Source organism: Triticum aestivum, chromosome 2B (genome assembly GCF_018294505.1).
Source record: "Triticum aestivum cultivar Chinese Spring chromosome 2B, IWGSC CS RefSeq v2.1, whole genome shotgun sequence".
Lineage (NCBI taxonomy): Eukaryota > Viridiplantae > Streptophyta > Magnoliopsida > Poales > Poaceae > Triticum > Triticum aestivum.
This window is the reverse complement of record NC_057798.1, coordinates 466310013-466330408: the sequence shown is the minus strand read 5'-3', so window position 1 is coordinate 466330408 and position 20396 is coordinate 466310013. Positions and strand designations below refer to the sequence as shown.

Below are 20396 nucleotides of genomic sequence, written 5' to 3'. Positions count from 1 at the left end.
AGCCACTATGCTAGACAAGAATTGTTATACACTATGTAGGGTACGGCCTACTAGAAGGAAAATGAACCGAGTTTTACCCTGTTTACTTTCTTTTCCTGATTTTACTTTTTTTTCTCTTTCATTTTCTTCATTTTTACTTTTTTCTCTCTGAGTTTTTTTCCTCTTTTCTTTTGTTTTTGTTTGATTCTCTTATTTCATCCACATTCTTTTTTGTTTTTCTTTGTTTTTCTCGGTTTTCTTTTCTTACTCATTTTCCTTCTTTTATTCATTGGTTTTTTGTTTCTTTCTTCGTTTTCAATGTTTTTTCATTCTTTATGCATTTGTTTCTTTGGTTTTTTTTTTCTTTGGTTCATTTTGTTTCTTTTCCGGTTTTCAATTTTTTTGTTTTCTTTGTTCTTTGGGGTTTTATTCTATATTTTTTTTATATGTCAACAAAAATTTTCTAATACATTTCTAACATTTTTTCAATACAAATTTAACATTTTGTAATACATGGTCAACATTTTTTATATTAACTTTTTTAAGAAACAAATACTTGTTTAACATTCTTATATACATGATAAACGTTTTTTTCAACACTTGTTCAACATTTTTGAAATACTTGTTCAGCATTTTTAATAAACATGATCAACATTTTTCAAAAACTTGTTCAACATTTTTTATATACACGATCAACATTTTTCAAATGTTTTTTGAAGAGTATATATATGTGTGTGTGTGTATAAATAAAAGTAAAAAAGAAAACAGAAGACGTAAAAAAACAGAAAAAAAGAGTCGCGCCCCCAATAGGATTTGCCTTTTTGAGGGGTGTAAACGCGCAGCTGAGGGTATCTTATATACATGATAAACGTTTTTTTCAACACTTGTTCAGCATTTTTAATAAACATGATCAACATTTTTCAAAAACTTGTTCAACATTTTTTATATACACGATCAACATTTTTCAAATGTTTTTTGAAGAGTATATATATGTGTGTGTGTGTATAAATAAAAGTAAAAAAGAAAACAGAAGACGTAAAAAAACAGAAAAAAAGAGTCGCACCCCCAATAGGATTTGCCTTTTTGAGGGGTGTAAACGCGCAGCTGAGGGTATTTTTTATTACGGCCTATTGGGCCTCCATTTCCGCTGGGGATCGAACCCAGAATCTCTGGTTTCGTAGACCAGCGCCTTATCCATTGGGCCACGGAGTCACTTGATTGCATTACCTGACTTTATAATTATATATTCGTTAGATCATAGAAGGGCAAAAAAGAACATAATTAAACCCAGAGTCACTAGATCAGTAGACTGGCACCTTATCCATTGGGCCATGGAGTCAAAAAATATTTATCAAGGATAGAAAACTTCCCTATATAGTTCTAGCATTTTGAACGAAAAATGCTTCTCAAGCTTCTGGAATACAATGGGATCTTCGGCTTATCAAATTCTCTATCAAGCCGTGAAAAAGATTCAACAACAGAAACTTTGTTATAGCCATTTTTGTACATTCAATGTACTCTACACATAGAGAATACTTGACGACAAGAAATCCCCTGGAAACTTAACTTACTATCTAATTGTCTGTGCGTTGCAACAGAGAAATATATATTCTAGAGGTTCAACACCAATCATGTCCGACGTATATGTTACACCCATCATATTCTAGATTTTGGTAAATTTTGATTTAATTTGAGTATGATAGGGGGGGGGGGGGGGGAGGACATCATTGATTTTTTTTTACCTTATTCCAAACCTAGGGAGTGATGAAACCTCATTTGGTGACGTGCAAACACCAACTCTCATTTAGTAGTAGAAATTTGGGCGACGCTTTGCGCAGTTGACCGGCAACGCTGATTAACATCAGTGGTGGGCGTGTGAAGGTGTGGAGATTCAGTCAGGGCCAAATTTGGGAACCCATTTTCTGTCTATGTTTTGCCTAGGTGGTCTTCAACGGTGTCATCCGGGTGAGTGGACAGCGCCGCTTTGTGTTTCCATCTTCGTTAGGCGAAGCATGGTGGTGTTTGGTTTCATCAGAAAGTTAGAGAGGTTAGGTCTCCCTCAGTTCTTTCTTGATGGATCGGGTATGATTGTCCAACCCTACTCGTTGCTTCTTCTCTGGGACAGCAATCTAGTCCTGAGTTAACAGCCGTTGTGTCTTTGTGTCAACAATGTAATCCTTGCTCTGATGGTGCTCCAGAGATCAAGAGGCGGCATCAGGCTTTGCTCACAGTGACCAAGAGAACGACAGCGTCAATATGCCCAAAGATCTATGTGTTATTTTCTAATTTTATAAGGATATTCTTGTAAGGGTTGGACAGTTGTAATATACTCATCACCTGAAACATATTCTCTACTATGCGCCAGGCATACCCCCCAAATATGACAATGACGTAATGGAAAGAGGTTCCTTAATTGCACAAAACATTACAAAGCTCAGTTTAGCACAATTAAAGAGCATGGCAGGAGAATTAAGGTACTACCTTCATAACTAAATATAAGACATTTTTACAGTTCAATTTTAACTACAAAAACGTCTTAAAATAGTTACAGAGGTAGTAATAACGATACAGGCAGCAAATAACAGCCAGAGCCTGCGTGCAACCAACAGGGCACCTTATTCCTGGCGACAACAATAATAACCATTTTTTAAAATCTAGCTTTCAAAGATGCATAATCTCAATCCTCAAATGTCTAAAATCTCAATACAGGTTTGACAAGTTTTTACCACTTCAAGCCAAAGTCCAATGGAAAGATTACTACCTATGAGCGAGTACTGCCTAATACATTTCTCCATTGTAGTAGCTTTGTCTCAGGGCACACACTTAACAGTGAATGATGTTTGTTCCTTGTCTTCAGCGAGCTTCATATTGAACAACTGCCCAAGGAGACAGTTCATGAGAAATTGCACACAGACACAGCATGCAAAGAAAAGATCATATGTTGCCAAAAAAATAATGAGTTTGAGCTGAATTAAAAATCTAATATCCAGTGGCATCATCAAGCAACCACAAGAGCAAAAGATCATCAAAACAAAAACTACAGTATAAGATCAGGTACCAGCTTTGAACCTAAAACCAACCAATTTGTAACAACCACTTTGCAATCAAACATCACTAGGCCTCACTGAAGTAGCAAGATCGGCCATATCCCTCAATATAGGTAGGTGCGCCAGGTGGCTGCATCCTGAGGACGAGGAAGGTAAAGTGCATTGTTGCAACATAGCTATGTGACATGTACCGGGTTATCGTCATTTAATACAAGTCACTGACTGCAACATGATTGGTTTTGAAGACACAAAAGAGAGATAAAGAAACAAGTGTACCTCTACAAACAAACAAATAAAAATATTGTACTACAACATAAACTCTAGTCGATGCCTACCTCGCCTTTGTTTAAAAAATATAATACAAAAACGAATGAAAAAGAAACAATATGAACTGATGTGTTAAATCAAGACAGAAATTAAATATACATGATCCTGTGTATTTCCCAGAATGTGGCAGTTGAGCTTAAAAGCATAACATATGAAAGAAATGAGTATAAATGTCGAAATTTACAATCTGATAGGAACAATGGTGCTAATAAAGTAATAAGAACTGTTGACAAAGTCAGATATGTTGGTCGATGATTCTAGTGGTTCCTAAACCATAAATTTACAAAGATCCTTGCTTCGCTTTACAACCAGGGCGGGTCTCGCTGCCCGGCCAATGCGCAGGACGCATGATCTACAATCAACAATTGAGAGAGCAACCAAGAACAGAAGAACCATGAAACAAACCCACCCCTCTACTAAACTGGGTTGAAAGGCCTGTATGCCTAATCCTAAAAAGCACGGACACAGCTGAAACTGCCGAATCAGCGTTCTAGAACGGCGGGACACAGCCGGGATACACGTATTTGTCATGAATAAGACCACCAGTTTCAAGAAGGGCAAAGCCAAAAAGGGCAAGGGCGCCGATAGGATCGACACCCAAGAAAAGCCTAAGGTGGCGCCACTAAGGATACGGCTCGGATACTTAGGGGCCACGCTGGGGACTCGGGAGGCCCAATAATGGGCTCAGCGCCGATACGAACCCTAATTTTTCAGGCTATTTGACCGCGAACGCCACAAAGGGGCTCGACCTCAAACCTACTCGAGGCTCCAGCTAACGCGCCACCGCCACCGCCTGGTCGAGCAGTTTCCCAGCCCGGCAAGGTGGCAACCTCTTCTCCCAAAGGCAACCACACTCGAGCATGTAACCATCTCTTTGGGTGAAACTAAATTTCAATGTTTTTAACAAAATAATCATGCCGCGATATCCTATCTAGTACTATTCTATGAAACTGAATTTCAATGTTTTAGATGCATATCATAGCTTGTTTTTCTACATGTAATTGCATAGTTAAAAAAAATTGTATGAGATGGTAGTTAGGGAACTATGTTCACTGGCTCGACTAGATCAAGATGAACATATCAACAGCACAATGCACAAGGAATTCATAACCTATCAGATAAGTGCAAACAAAGCAATGGCGCCAAACCGCAACATGATAAATTAAGAGGTTAAAAACAGATCAAGAGACTGGAAGAAGATGATGGAGAGCGCTCCCCACCCGCCCCGCTCCTCCTAGCTCCCCCGCCCGCTTCGTCCCAGCCGCCGGTGAATCCCCGCCGGTAGCCCTCCCACCTCCCCCCTCCCCGAGGCCATGGCGACCCCCAGTGCTGACCCTGCCGACCGCCGGGTGACCCCCTCCGACGACCGCGTGTCCCTTGGCGGCCGCTGGTCCGACTCGGAGGGCGAGTCCTCGACGCGCTCGTACAGCGATGTCGCACGCTCCCCGCCGGCCGCCCCCACGCCGCATGTGCTCCCAACCCCCGCTCATGCCGCTGCCACAGCTAGGCAGCCTGCCGCGAGTCGCCTCGGCCCCCGCTCCGAGGTTTTCCGCGCCCCTGGCGGCGTCCAGGTCGACGCGGAAGGCTACCAGCTTCCGCGGCGTCGGAATCGCCGCCGCCGCCCTCGCCAGGAGGCCGTGCCTTCCCCTCCTCAGCCCCGACGACGCAGCCCCTCGCCGGAGGAGGTCGCCGGCCTCTGCTTCCGCTGTTTGGACCACCGTCATCGGGTGCGGGACTGCACCAACGACGTCCGCTGCCGCCGCTGCCTCGAGTCCGGCCACGAGTCGCGCGCCTGCGACGCCCGGCGCCGGGAAGACTCCCGGGCCGACTCCGGCCGCTCGGGCCCTGCTGTTCGCGGGGCTGCGCCTCGGGCCACAACGCCGTCGCCGCCACCACCTGCTGCTCCGGTGGTCCGCGCTCCCTTGGCTCCCGCCCCCGCACCGGTGCGGGTCATCATGTCGCACTCGGTTGAGATGGAGGAGGCCGAGGTGGTTCTCACCCGCGCGATGGTGGCCTCCATTACTGGCAACAGGCCACCCGTGTCCGCTGCCGAGGTCGCCGACGTGCTCATCTCCTCCCTCGAGCTCGTCGACGGTGACTTCACAGTTCACGTCCATCACCCCGAAGATTTTCTGATCCTCTTCAACTCGCGCTCGACCATGGATCGCCTCAACGGTGATCACTTCATCCGCTCCCCGCGGTTCTCCCTCTCCGTGCGACCCTGGAGCAAGCTGGCTCATGCGGGCTCCGGCCAGTTCGAGCACCGCGTCGAGCTTGAGCTCCGGGGCATCCCCGCTCAGGCATGGCACCTCTCGACGGCCGAGCATATTCTTGGGGAGAGCTGCTGGATTGAGAGACTCCACCCCGGCACGCGTTCTAGGGCTGATTTGGCCGTCTTCCGGCTGGCGGGGCGCACGCATGATCCTGCCAACATCCGCCGCGCCGCCATCCTGGAAATCGTGGAACAGATCCCCGCGCGCGTGGGCTCGGAGGCGCCTGCCATCCGGACCCTCACCTACCCGATTTCCATCGCGCTGGCCCGTGCGGAGAGGATCGGCGCCCCAGCTCCCCGTGCTGGCGCTGGCGACGGACCGGCCGGCGGTGGCGCCGGTGATGGCGACGGCCCTGCTCGTGGCAGGGGCCCTGGCCGTGCGCGTCGCCGCGGCCGCAAGCGTCGACGCTCGGAGGCGCCGCCGGCCGGCCGGGCTGATGGCATGGCCGTCGACTCCCTGGGGTGGCGGGTTGGGAACCGCGCTGCGCGCACCGACGGTCTGTCCGTCGCGTCTGCATGGCCCGCGCCGCCCTCCGCGGTTGCGCCGCCGTCCGTACACCGTCGCGGCTGCGCCATAGAGTCCTGGCCTGGGCAGCGTGGTCAGCTGGAGCAGCAGCGCGATCAGCATGGCCCCACCAACATGCGTGGCCGCGCCAGAAAAGGGAGGCGCAAAAGAAAGCCAAAGCAAGCTTTGGCGGTGGCCCAGGCGGGCAGGGCCTCTGTTGCTGCAGGAGATGACGGAGATGCGCGAAGGACGCCTGTCGGTGGCCCCCCGCCTGGCCCCTCGGCTGCTCCAATCCCCAGCGTGGAGCCAGGCCACGGACCAAGTGGCACGCCCCCATTCGCGGAGAACACTCCGGAAGGATCCCGAGATTTGAATCTCACACCATCGGATGCCCCCGAGGAGGATTGTATGGGCCCTGGTTCTGATGCTCCTGATCCGAGGAATTGTCGGGATCTGCCCGATATGCGCGTGGGACCAGCCTCACAGCCTGTGCCGGCCTGCTTGTCGGGGCAAAGCGGCGTCTCGCCTGCACCCCCACCTGACGACGGCCCTGTCCCCGCTGACCGGTCCTCCGGGCCCCATGCGCGCGTCGTGGGTGGAGGAGAGGAGCGCCCCACCTCGTCCCCCCAGGCCAAGGCCTCTCTACCGCCCCAGGCCCAGCCCATTGAGGACACTGGGCTCTCGCCCCAGGTGACTATTCTGCAGAGGCCACAAAGCCCGATCACCGCAACGGGACTCAACTTGGAGGCCCGCACGCCTGCGAGGGCCCAACTGGGGACGAATCTGCCTGCTGCCGAGCGCTTCGCATCCCCGCCGATCACCATGCGCCGTTCCCGCGCCCGTCCCGCTGCGCCAAGCTCCCTAACGTTGGGGGAATTTCTGGCCGCCGCCACCAAGCACATCGATGCGGCCCTGCCGACGCCTGGGAGGAGGCCGCGCAGGCCCCTGAACTTCTCCCCCCGTCGCGGCCGCTCGGCTGCCACTGCCCGCCCGGCGGCGGCGCCACCCACTGCCGAGAGACGTGCGCAGGTCCAAATCCTGCGCACCCTGGGGATCATTGGGACGAATCAGAAGATAACCCCCGCCGAGATGAAGGCCTACGATGGCATGTTTGCGATGCCCATCCCGCTCCAGGTGCTCAAGGCCATGGCCGCGTTGGTCGACCGCGAGATCCCAGCATGCCTATCCTGCCCGCCGATCGCGCCAGCACATGTCGAGGTCGCCTGCACATCCTAGGCGGCTCCTGCCCGCTCCCCGTCGATCCACTTTCCATGGATCACGGCCTTAAGATTGCTGTATGGAATGTGCGCGGCCTGAATTCGCGGAGCCGGCGCACCGCCATTCGCTCGCTGTTGGATACCACCGCTGCCTCCATTGTGTGCTTGCAGGAAACTAAGATGGAGTTGCTTTGTTCGTCTGTTGTTCTTGACACCCTTGGTTCAGAGTTTGATGACTACACATACCTCCCGGCTCTTGGCACGCGGGGCGGCATCTTACTGGCTTGGAAGAGCAGGGTCGTGACTATCACGGACCCGTTGTTCACCACGAATGCCCTCTCGGCCAAAGTGGCCACGGCCTCGGGCATCCCTTGGTGGCTCTCTGTAGTGTATGGACCCCAGGACGACGCGGACAAAATTGCGTTCATGCTTGAGCTGCGGGAGATTCGTGCGGCCTGTCCCGGGCCTTGGATGCTTTGCGGAGACTTCAACCTCATCCTGCGCGACGTGGACAAGAACAACGGTAACTTAAATCGTCGTATGATGGGCAGATTCCGTCGCCTCGTCAATGACCTTGCGCTTAAGGAGGTCTACCTCAACGGGCGTCGCTTCACGTGGTCGAACGAGCAGTCCCCTCCCACTCTTGTGCACCTGGATCGTGTGCTCTGCACCTCGGACTGGGAGGATGCTCACGGCGAATGTCACCTTCGCTGCCTTGCGTCGGTCATCTCGGACCACTCCCCCCTGCTGCTGGACTGCTCCCCCATGCTCACGGCGCATAGACGTTTTCATTTTGAGGACTTCTGGTTGAGGCTTGATGGGTTCCACGACACGGTGGCTGCAGCTTGGGGCTCGGTCCATGACCCTGACCCCTTCCATCGATTGATGTTGCGCTTCCAGGCCACGGCGCGCAGGCTCACAAGCTGGAGTGCCAAGAAGACAGGCAGTATTCGCGACAAGTTGGCCATTTCTCGTGAGCTCATATCGCGCTTTGACAAGGCCCAGGAGGATCGAGCTCTCACTCCGGAGGAGGATTGGCTGCGAAAGCGCCTCAAGGTCTCGTACCTTGGCCTCGCTTCGTTGGAGCGCACCATCGCCAGGCAGCGCGCCCGCATCGCCACGCTCAAGGACGGCGACGCTAGCACGGGATTCTTCCACCGGCAATGCTCCTTTCGCCGTCAGAAGAATCGAATCTTCAGCCTGGCCGTGGATGGGCACACGCTCACCGACCAGGACGCGATGGCGCAGGCTGCTTTCGAGCACTTTGGCGAGATCCTGGGCACGGCCGCCGACCGCGACCTTACGCTCAACCTGGAGGGGCTCATTGAGCCTTGTGATCTGGCGAGCCTGGACGCTCCCTTCAGCGTGGAGGAGGTTTGGGACGCGATCAAGCGCCTCCCCGCTCGCAAGGCACCTGGGCCTGACGGCTTCACTGCGGAGTTCCTGCGAGCTTGCTGGACCATCGTTCGACAGGACCTTATGGATGTCTTCCAGCAACTGTTCGAGATGCGGGGCCGTGGCTTTGGCAAGCTCAACCAAGCCCTCATGACCCTTCTGCCCAAGCGCGCCGACGCCCAGCAGCTCCGCGACTACCGCCCGATCTGCTTGATCCATATCGTGGCCAAGATATTCACCAAGGTCCTGTCTCTGCGGCTTGCCCCCAGATTGGATAGCCTGGTCAGTCGCAACCAGAACGCGTTCATCACCGGCCGGAGCCTCCATGATAACTTCATCCTCGTGAGGCAATCTCTCAAATTGCTGCACCAACTCGGAGCTCCGCGGATCATGCTCAAGCTCGACCTCACGCGCGCCTTTGACTCCATATCTTGGCCATTCCTCTTTGAGGTTTTGCGCCAATATGGGTTCGGGGACAGATTTCGGGAATGGCTTGCGATCCTGCTTTCGACGTCCAGCACCCGTGTCATGATGAACGGCGGGCCAGGCCCCCCGATCTGGCACCGTTGTGGCCTGCGCCAAGGCGACTCCATGTCCCCCCAGCTGTTCGTTCTCGCTGTGGACACGCTTGGGCGGTTGATGCGCCGAGCGCTCGATGCCGGCATTCTGCAGCAGTTGCACCCCCGACGCCCAATCCCGGCGATCTCCCTCTATGCTGACGATGTGATGCTATTCTGTCATGCCACGCCGGAGGACACTGCTGCCATCAAGGGTATCTTGACCCTGTTCGGCAAAGCGAGCGGGCTGCTGGTTAACTATGCGAAGAGCTCTGCCACCGTCCTGCACGGTGACATGCAGGGACAAGAGGTGATCGCCCAATTGGGTTGCCCGGTGGTGCAGCTCCCCATCACTTATCTGGGCATCCCGTTGTCGACGCGACGGCCTTCCGCCGCCCAGTTGCAGCCCCTCGTTGATACGGTGGCTGCCCGGCTTCCTACCTGGAAGGCGTGGCTCATGAACAAAGCCGGGCGTCTTGCCCTTGTCAAATCGGTCCTCAACGCAATACCAGTGCACCAGCTGCTCGCGTTCGCTCCCCCGAAGAAGACGCTCAAACAATTGGCGAAGATCCAGCGAGGCTTCTTGTGGGCTGGGCGGGCCGTGGCCAACGGTGGCCATTGCCATGTCAACTGGAGCCGTGTGTGCCGTCCTATCGCGTATGGTGGGCTGGGAGTCCGAGACCTGGAGCGCGCTGGCCTCGCGCTACGATTGCGATGGCTCTGGTTCGCCCGCGTCGATCCAGACCGTGCCTGGCAAGGTCTCGATCTGCAGTTCTCTCACGAGGAGCGCGCGCTCTTCTTTGCCTCCACTACCATGATCATTGGAAGTGGCTCGACGGCGCTTTTTTGGGAAGATCGCTGGATTGGCGGGCAGTCTGTAGGTGAGATAGCTCCCCTACTCCACCAATGCATTCCCAAACATCGACGCAAGGCCAGGACGGTGGCTGAAGGGCTGGCGGGTAACTCTTGGGCACATGATATTCAAGGGGTCTTGGGTCTGCACGAGATCGGACAATACTTACTGCTATGGCAGGCTGTGTGCCACACCATCCTGACGAACGAGCCGGATCGCCTGCTCTGGAGGTGGACCACCAATGGCACCTACTCGGCGCGCTCATGTTATGCGGCCAGTTTCCAGGGATCCACGCGGTGCCATTCTTGGAAGTTGGTATGGAAGAGTTGGGCGCCTCCACGGGTAAAAATTTTCCATTGGCTCGCCGACCAGGATCGCTGCTGGACTGCTGAGAGGCTCGCGCGACGTGGCTTGCAGCATCACCCTCGATGCCTCCTTTGCGACCAGGCCGTGGAAACTATCCAGCACCTGCTGCTGACCTGCCCCTTTGCACGTCAGACCTGGCACATTGTCCTTGATTGGTTGATTATTCCGGTCCAAATCCCCGATCAGGAGCACACGGTCACGGAGTGGTGGCTGGGCGCGAAAGAGCTCGCGCCGCCGGCGCATCGGAAGGCCCTCAAATCCATCGCGCTTCTTGTGCCCTGGATGCTCTGGAAGCACAGGAACGCCTGTGTCTTCGACAACGCCACGCCATCCATCAAATCACTAGTGGTTAGGATCAAGGACGAGGCCCGGTGTTGGGCTGAAGCAGGAGCCCAGGGACTTCGGGTTGTTCTGCCCACAACCTGGGATGTCCACTGATTTTGTGCTTTTCTTTGTACTGCTCACCTCCTAGGAGGATTGGTCTACCTTTCCCATGAAATGAAATGCAAAGGTCCTTTGCGTTTTCTCGAGAAAAAAAACAGATCAAGAGGATAAATTGAAGTGCCCATACTCCGACGGGTGCACTTCTTGTACAGGATGCGGTAACCACATTCACGGCACTGGATCACATCCCCTGTCTTGAGTGTGTTCTCAGCTCCGCAATCTAGACACGCATACACATACTCGTTAAAATACGAAGGGGAAATCAAATTATTTATAATGTATACACAACGAGGAATTTATTAATCCGCATGGGCTAGTTGTCTAAGGTGGCACTTAAACACCATAATATTTATAACATTTACCATGTAAATGTGAAAGCTTATGGGAGTTCGAACTTCGAAATATAAGTTTTTTGGGGGGATTATAGATATGAAACGTTCCTAATAGAACATCAAAAGTATACTTTATTTTTCCTTGGAAGAATATCATCAACACGGGGAGGACAAAGAGAATGAAAAGGAGCACAAATCCAATGGATGTAATGCTTGCATTGAAAAGAAATGGCATAACTGGAATGTATGTCCACAGAGATTACAAATTAAATATTAGTCAAATTACTAATTGCAAAGCCATTACCAAACTATCCCATGAATCCAGATTATGTATCAAATAATTGTCTAGATCGTCTTATACTCTTATTTAGTTCAGAGTTATTGAACTGTATATAAGAAAATGTAAACTCTAACTTTAAAATGGAAGATAAGAGACACCAAAGTGAACACTACTTTTTGTTCGACATTACAGTGGGGAATAGTAACATTTTGTATTGATAGCCACATCACATCAGAAAGTGATGAAATTTTGAATTTGCAGTAACCAAACTTCATCTTGATACTGTTTGGCTGCTCTATAACTTGCTAATTTATTCACTAACAGTAAAACAAAAAAATTATCAAAACACAATTCATGGTCATGAACTTGTCGCATTAGAGTGGGAAAATGTGAATACTCTGAAGTGAAAGGATTCAGATTCAAGGTTTACTCTTTAAATTCAGCGTCTGGAAATAAATCATGGTCATGAGAACTTGTAAAGCAAGTGAAAGGCTCTTAACTCATATAGATACTCTCAACTCGTCTGGATAAACTAAGATTTCAGCAGATGAGACAACAGACTATTCCCACCATTCTCTAACAGCAGCAACTCTAGGAAGTTCTCCTTTATATGAAAAACCTTGAGTTAAAAAACTAAGGCAATGTGCAGATTAACATGGCTAGATTTTTTTAGTTAACACAGAATGCAACAAACAATAATAATGAGAGTAATAAGCTCACTGTTTGTAAAACCGTAACTTACACCCACGGATATGAAAAATGAGAAGATACATGAGCATCTGCCATGGATGGCAACCCTGAATGAAGAAAACATCTTGGCAGAAGAGAAGAAATAAGCCAAGGATAGTTTTGACAAAAAAAAAATCCTGGAATGCACTATCTTTCTTTCTATTTATAGAACATTGGGGTAGAGTTTTGTTTAGGACACAATTGTTTAAACACGGATGGTTCTACATAGCTAATCGAACATAATAGCACATCGCTTAAAGTAATACCATGTGAAATATTGTGTTCTTCATAGTTTCATGAATAAACACCAATAATTCCACCAAGTTTCACTCATGTAAGTGTTCTTGTCTGAATATTGATCTTCAGACCGACCGTCCCGGGTCTGACACTCCACTCCAAAAAACTAACCCCGCCTAAAGAAACATCCCAAGAGAGAAACGGGGGACGCGCTGCCGGAGAAGCGAGCAGAGAGGGCGAAAACCGCAGCCTCGCCGGCGTTCCCAAGGGAGAAACCGTCGCCGACTCGTCCCCCTTTTTTTCTGGCGAGGAAGAGAGAGATTCGTGGTCGACAAATTCCAGAAAAGAAAAAACGAACGAGAGAGGGAGATCACCTCCGCACAGATAGCTGACAGGCTCCGGCTGCTGCGGATCCATCGGGGAAGGGAAGGAGTAGGGTTTATAGCAAGCTAGGGTTCGTGAGGGGCTGCTCGGTGGGAAGAAGGCTATGCGAGTACTGAACTTGGGACGGGATTCGTGATTCGCCGGCAAGTGTGTATGGCATGACTGCGTAGGATTGTATCGTAGACTATCCAGGCCATCTGCACTGACTGCCGTAGGATTGTATTTTTTGACGGTTAGGATCGCAGCGGTGGCTCCATGCAATTTTATCTCGCTGAGGGGAACTTTTTTCTTCTGGCTAGCCAACCTCAATCCCCGTGGCGAACTGCGAGTGGCTCAGATGGTTAGGTCAATTCTTTTGAGACTTCTAGCAGCTCATTGTAAAAATACCTTCATAAAAAACTTATTGTGAAAAAAGTCAGAAACGCAAAAGAACTCCTTTTAATCTTCGAACTTAACTTATTTCCGCCTTCATTTCCTTCACAATGAGAAAAAGTTGGGGAGGGGTGCTTCCCGCAGAAACCCACTTGAAAACGAAGGGTATAACTCCTTGCCATATATGCCACTGCACCCTACCCTCATTCACACCCGACCATAGGCATGAACAAAAATACGGCGCACTCGCTCGAGTGCCTCCCGTCCGCACCACGGACACAGAACTTCTAGGGTTCCTCTCGCGTCGCCACCGCCGTCGTCGAGCCCCATCATCCCCCAACGTCGACGCCACCCGTCCCCAGCAGCTTCCGCCTCTCGAGTCCCCTTCAGTCAACGACATGGAAATGGAAAACGGTTAGGGCTTGTTTTTCAATCTGGCGGCTGCTCGAATCCACACCTTCGGCGCCCTACCCCGCCACTCAGCAGCAACAACAACCTTCACGCAGGAGCAGCAGATGATCCACAAAATCTTGTCTTTCTCTTTTAGATTTAGATGACCTCCCTGATGTGCTGCTACTAGATGCTGATGTGTGGTGCTAGATGCTGCTCATTAAGTATTAGTACCCCTGATGTGGTCTATTTGATAAACAAATTTCAGTCTAGGATGCACTATTATACTTTGCTTATCATTTTTTGTTTATTTATTTATTGTGAGAATACTTCCAATCTATTCATCTCCATTCATGGTTGTACGAACACCAGAAATAATAAAAATTACATTCAGATCCTATACCACCTAGCGACGACTACAAGCACTGAAGTGAGTCGAAGGCGTGTCGCCGTCATCGCCCCTCCCTCGCCGGAGTCGGGCAAAACTTATTGTAGTAGACAGTCGGGAAGTCGTCGTGCTAAGGCCTCATAGGACCAGCGCACCAGAATAGCAACCACCGCTGTTGAGGAATAGCGTAGATCGGAAGGACCCAACCTGAAAACACACAAACGCAGATGAACTATGACCAGATCTGAGCAAATCCACCAAGGACAGATCCGCCGGAGACACACCTCCACATGCCCACCGACGATGCTAGACGCATCACCGGGGCGGGGATTAGGCGGGGAGAACCTTATTCCATCTTCGGAGAGCCGACGCCGCCTTGCATCTCTGAGCAGGACACAAATCCTAACAGAACTCGAAGAAACATTAAAAAATGAAGCCCTCCCACCGGCAAGGGCCGAGATCCACCGCGCCTCCATGGCCCTAAGACCACAGAAGACGAGGCGAACCGACAGCGATGCCGATGGGAGGCACGAGAAACCCTAGCACCTGTACGCACAGGCGTAGGGTGTCGTGGTTCTAAGTCTGACAGTGGAATATGGGGTATGTATGGAGAGGTAAGATCCTAGCTATAGTGAAGTTGTGCATGCAAGATTTACGAGTTCAGACCCTTCGCGGAGGAAGTAATAGTCCTATGTCTCGGTGCCCAGAGGCTCGGTCGATTGGATTATGCGTGAAGTTACAGGGGGTGCGAACCCTTGTGCCTAAGGAGGGGGGTGTCTTATATAGAGTTCGCCAGACCCCTCCGGCCCTCAGTTACATAGGGTTCAATGTACATAAAGATAGGAACATTACTGGTAACGCCAGCATTAAAGTCACATAAATGATCATTAAGACTACAGAGTGAACGCCCGACCGTTGTCATTCAGAGTGGCCTTAGATCTTCTGTTCTCCAAGTGGTTTCTGGTATGGTCGAATGAATACATCTTGGTCGAATGGAACTGGGATATCCAGGTGAACTCTCAGTCGAGTGGATTGTGTCTTGTGGTGATTTCAGTCGGCAGAATCCGCTGTCCTTTAAATGTCCTTGACTGTAGGGCAATGTCCTTGGGTAGGGTGCTTAGATCAGGTCTATTGCCCTACCCTAGGTACATGTCATCGTCATTAGCCCCCAAATGGTTCGGGGTCCTAGTGAAGATGGAGTTGAAGGTGGTTCCGACCCAACTTTCATGCTTCATAAGCATTTTTCTTGGATTGGCGAACCATGCAAAAACTTTTGACTTCATTTTTAGTCGCCTTGAGCCATTCGGAAGTAGTCGAGTGAACTTGGTTGATAAGCTTCGAGTGCATGATATGGTATAAAATCTTCGGCCTGATTGACTGCTCTGCCGCTCCCAGATCTTACGGGATTCGAAATTTGGATGCCTCGATCTCCGCACCACCTTTTTCCCCACGTACTGCGCACGCAACTGTTGCGGGATTTGACAGGATTGCCTAGGCCCACGCATCAGTCACCCAGGAGAAGGCTTCATATACGGCGTCGTGGTTGGGGTTTTTTGCACAGTGTGCCCCATTCTCCCCCTTCCTCCTCTGTTTCTCCATTGCGTCCGCTTCGGCCTTCTGCGCCGCCGCCCTGCTTGAGCTCCATCCACCATAATGGGGAAGGAGAAGACGGCGGCTTTGGAGCATGCGAAGAAGGTGACGGAGAAGGCGAAGGGGAAGAAGACGAGCCGGGGAGGGTCTTCGTCGAGATCTGGCCTGCCACCCGGCTGGATCCAGGGTGACTGGATTCGGTCGACGATCCAGCGGGAGGACATGGAGGACTTGGTCGAGGGAGGACCGATCCCCCATGGGTCTTGGCGGCTTCCAAAGGATGAGACTGAGCCGCGGCCGCAGGAGGGTGAGTGCGTCCTTCTTGCGACTCACGTTGACCGCGGTTTTTCTTTGCCTCCCCATCATTTCTTCCGAGGATTTTTGAACTTCTTCGAAGCTCAACTTCACCACTTTCCCCCCAACACCATCACGTACCTTGCCGCATTCGTGTCCATGTGTGAGAATTTTCTGGGGTGTCGACCGCACTGGGGTCTTTTCAAACACATTTTCACTTGTCGTTCTTAGTCGGTTAAAAAGGCTAACCCGAGTGATGAGAGGATGCACGTGATCCAGATGTGCGGAGATCTAGGGATCCAAATGAGGGGTAAAAGCACCTTCCCAGCTATAGTTCTTCCCGAGTCAGTCGGAGGGTGGCAGTCGACCTGGTTCTACTACAAAGACCAGCCGACTCCTGGTTAGTCGACTAGGCTTCCCCCCTTTCCATGGCCCGAGTCGAGAAGCCTTCTTCCTTGAAAGTGACTCCGACGGAGAAAGTGGAGGTGAAGATGTTGGTCGAGCGAGTAGTCCAACTTGTCCGTGACGGCGTGACCGGCATGGATCTACTAGAGGTCTTTCTCAGACAACACGTCCAGCCGCTTCAGGCCCGCGATCATCCGATGTGGCTGTACCCGGGCATTGACGACTCCACACGGATTCATCCGGAAGAAGTTGACGAGGAGACGGTGGCACAGTGGCTACGGGGCATCATCGGCAACAAAGACAGCCCCAGAGGGTCTAGGAGGGTTCCTCCACTCGACAACACTTATGAGCCAGACAAGGTCTGATTCTTTATTTCTGAGTGTCTTTTTGATCCATCGTGTAATTGTTCTTGTAAATTGACTGCCATTTGTTCAACTTGTTGTCTTGCAGATCTACACTGAGATGTATTCAATGCCCAACGGAGAGCAGGTGCAGGAGCAGGAGCGGGAGGGAGAGGTGAGCGGAGGAGAAAGCGTCGACTGACAATTTGACGGAGGGGCGGACGAGGAGAGTGACGGCTCGAGCGATGGTGAGGAGGTGAATCTCCTCCCCGCACAGAAAGGCAATCCAAGCATACCCATGACCCAGCCAACATCCGTGGCAAAGCAACTGCACCGACTGGACAGTCTTCAAAGCGCACTCGGACGTCTTCTCCTGTGCCGACTGAGAAGGCTCTGAATCAGCCTAAAGTCGTCCCGCCAAAACCTTGGAAGGCCTTACCCAAAATCAAAGTGGTTGTACCCATTGCTTCTAGGTAATCCTTGAATTTAACTTCTTAATTCGGCATGACTTGCTCTTTGGTCGACTCATTTCTCTGTTCTTGACCGAGTGAGTTTTGAATTTGCAGAGCTGCTACTTCTAGGACTACTATTTATAAAGATGATGAAGATGAAGAGATGGAGGATGCAGTCACTTCCAATGCGGGTACAACTCTTGTCATTTTGTCTTTTACTTTATCAGCCATTTTGACAGTCGACTGAACTCTTGCGATTGCATCTTTTGCAGCTCCGCCCAATGTTATTGAACTTCTAGACGACGACGAGGATGAGCCACTGAGGCCCACGGGAAGGAGGGGCAGGACTTCGGGCAGGAAGACATCAACTAGCAAGACGCCCAGTCGACACCAGTGACGGAACCAGCAGTTCAGCAATCTGGAGACGCCAACCAGGCTTCTGTTAGTTTTGATGTTCCATTGTCAAGTGCACATCCTTCAGCGTCGACTGCACATGCTCCAACTGATCCACCGTCTTCACTTTTCACTGCCCATCACGTCCCAGAGGACCGAGTGAGTGCTGCCAAGGAAGCTATATGCCAGGCAAGCATTATGATGGAGCAGATGAAAGTGGTTCACGAGGCTGGTCAAGCTGCTTATGACGCCAACTCAGCACTCCAGGCCAATGTCTAGGTTAGCTGATTTTCGACTGATCTTCTTTCTTGTCGCTTGTTCTGTTAGGATATGCTACCTGAAAAACCTTTATTGTGCTTCTACTTGCCAGTCTGCATTTTGCATCTGTACACCTACTGGATTTGCACACCCACTGAGTGTTTCAATTTCTGCTAAATAGTTTTTTCACTTGAGTCGACTAGGTTGTGTCGATTGAATCTTGGAATCAGTGGGGGCACGCTAAGTGCACCCACTAGGTGTAGTCTCCGAGACCGCCGTCGAATGTTTGATTCGGCGGGGGTCTTTTATCAGAACTTTTCCACTCGGTCTGAGCAGATCATGTCGAGTGGAACCTGAACCAGTGGGGGCACGCTTAGTGCACCCACTGGGTGTAGTACCCGAGACCTTAGTCGACTGCGGGTGGTCGGCTATGGTCTGAAAACAAGTAATAAATTTCTTCTTTTTTTGACTGGACGGACCAAATCAATTTGAAAAGTCGAACTGGTAGGGGCACGCTGAGTGCACCCACTGGGTGTAGTCCCCGAGACTACTGTCGAATGTTTGATTCGGTTGTAGTCTTAGAACTCTTTGAATTTGTTACTTTATTGCTTGGAAGCAACCAATCTTTGCGTCTGTCGACTGACTATCCCCTGACCACATAAATCTTGTGAACTTGGAGCTTGGTTTGCTGACTTGGAGCAGAAGCAGATCCAGCTCAATCTTTATCTGGAGTTAGCCAAGACGAATTTGCAGAAGGCTAAGGATGATGCCGCTAGTATGAAAAACTTGTTGACTGACTCTTTTCTGAACCGAGTGTTATTTCCTTCCTCTGAACCGAGTGTTATCTCTTTCAGAAACAATGAACCAGGCTTTGGCGAAGAAGGATCTGGACCTTGCAGTCGTGCAGAAAACAGCAGAAGAGAAAACTGCACTCGCTGACCAGAAGCTGGCCTCAGTCGGTAAACTGGAGGAAGAGAACACCAAGCTGAAGGCTGCCCTTAATGAACCCAACAAGGAGGCGACTCGACTGAAGAAGGACAAGAGGACCCTGACCGACAAAGTGGAAGACATTGCCCGCAAGAGAGATGAGCTGGAGAATTATCTGGGAGGGCTTGCCAAGAAGTTATTCATTATGCTTGAAGGTGTTTTTCCTTGTCCGACTGACTTGTTGCTGCCGACTCGTTATATAGCTGTTGACTCATTGTTTTATTGCGCGTGCAGAATTCTGTCAGAACTTCGAGGAAGAGACTGGGCGAATTGAGACAAGCTTGGACCCCATCCTCTCTCCTGTTAAGGACGAAGCTACCATAAACATGCTCCGACTGGAATCTCGTGTTGCTGGTGTTGTCGACTACCTTGCTTGGCTGAAGGTTGCGGTGTCGTGAATCGACACAGCGCTCTGGCCAAGGGCGACGCTCCAGAATGACCTCGAGTCTCTGATGACTCGACTCAATGAGATCCCCGGTCGAGTGCAGGAATGGAAGAAGTCTTCTGCCCGGTGTGGCGCTGATGTGGCTCTGTCTCTGGTTCGCGTCCACTGCAAGGAAGCCAAAGAAGAGAAGCTAGAAGCGATCAAGGTTGCCAACACTAAGAGGCTTGACTTCCAGTCCTTCATGGAGACTTTTATTGCTGCCAGCACTCGAATTGCAGATGGAATTGACTTGGATGAGTTTGTCGAGCCTGCCAGTCCTCCTCTTGCGGAGTGAACAAACTTTTATGATCTGATTAAATTTGCCTCGGTATGCGGAGTGGTTTTTGTAACCGTGAAACTCCTTTGGGTCTGATGCCCGAGTACTTTAATCCGTGGTCTGAAACCTCATGGGATTTATCTTAAACTTAGCCTTTCTTTGAATATGCTTGTGTTTGCCTTCGAGTGGAACTTGTTTCTTCACTCGGAACAGTCTTTTGTGTTTATGACGCAATTCTTAGGGGAGGGTCATAGATGACCTGTACCTCGTCGTCCTTGCGGATCGAGATGGAGCGCACATTGTACTTGTGGTGCAACTCTGAGGAGGAGGTCGCAGTCGACCTACACCTCGTCATCCTTGTGGGTCAGGATGAAGCGCACATTATACTTGTGGCACAGCCCTAAGGAGAAGGTCGTAGTCGACCTGCACCTCGTCATCCTTGCGGATTAGGATGGAGCGCACATTGTATTTATGGCGCAGCTCTGAGGAGAAGGTCGTAGTCGACCTACACCTTGTCATCCTTGCAGACTAGGATGGAGCGTGTGGCCAAGTCCCCGAGCGAGAAGATCATTCTTCACTCGAAACGTGTTTCAAACTTAGGCGAGCACTGGACTACAGCTAAGCCCCCAAGTGAGAGGGTTGCTCTTCACTCGGTGGGATTTTTTGAACTTAGGCAAGTACTCGACTGCAGCTAAGCCCCCGAGTGAGAGGGTTGCTCTTCACTCGGTGGGATTTTTTGAACTTAGGCGAGTACTGGACTGCAGCTAAGCCCCCGAGTGAGAGGGTTGCTCTTCACCCGGTGGGATTTTTTGAACTTAGGCGAGTACTGGACTACAACTAAACCTCCGAGTGAGAGGGTTGCTCTTCACTCGGTGGGATTTTTTGAACTTAGGCGAGTACT

At 50.8% G+C, this 20396-nt stretch overlaps 1 protein-coding gene and 1 non-coding gene across 4 annotated transcripts; both read right to left on the bottom strand.

Moving 5' to 3' along the window:
- Positions 1-1118: 1118 nt before the first annotated feature.
- TRNAR-ACG (transfer RNA arginine (anticodon ACG)) lies at positions 1119-1190 on the bottom strand. The gene has a single exon. It is a non-coding gene; the product is annotated as a tRNA-Arg (tRNA).
- Positions 1191-2448: 1258 nt separating this feature from the next.
- LOC123045490 (DNA-directed RNA polymerases II, IV and V subunit 12) lies at positions 2449-13205 on the bottom strand. 3 transcript variants are annotated; one of them, XR_006421435.1, is made up of 4 exons: positions 12915-13109; positions 11090-11182; positions 2741-2855; positions 2449-2600 (listed from the first exon to the last, which is right to left on the bottom strand). XR_006421435.1 is itself a non-coding variant. In XM_044468562.1 (3 exons), exons 1-3 carry the CDS (start codon positions 12955-12957, stop codon positions 2833-2835), a joined length of 159 nt encoding a protein of 52 aa, XP_044324497.1. In that variant the 5' UTR covers positions 12958-13109; the 3' UTR covers positions 2449-2832. The 3 variants fall into 3 exon arrangements, 1 of the variants encoding a protein (XP_044324497.1); XM_044468562.1 differs by having other exon boundaries at positions 2449-2855; XR_006421436.1 differs by lacking the exon at positions 11090-11182 and having other exon boundaries at positions 2449-2855; positions 12915-13205.
- Positions 13206-20396: the final 7191 nt, after the last annotated feature.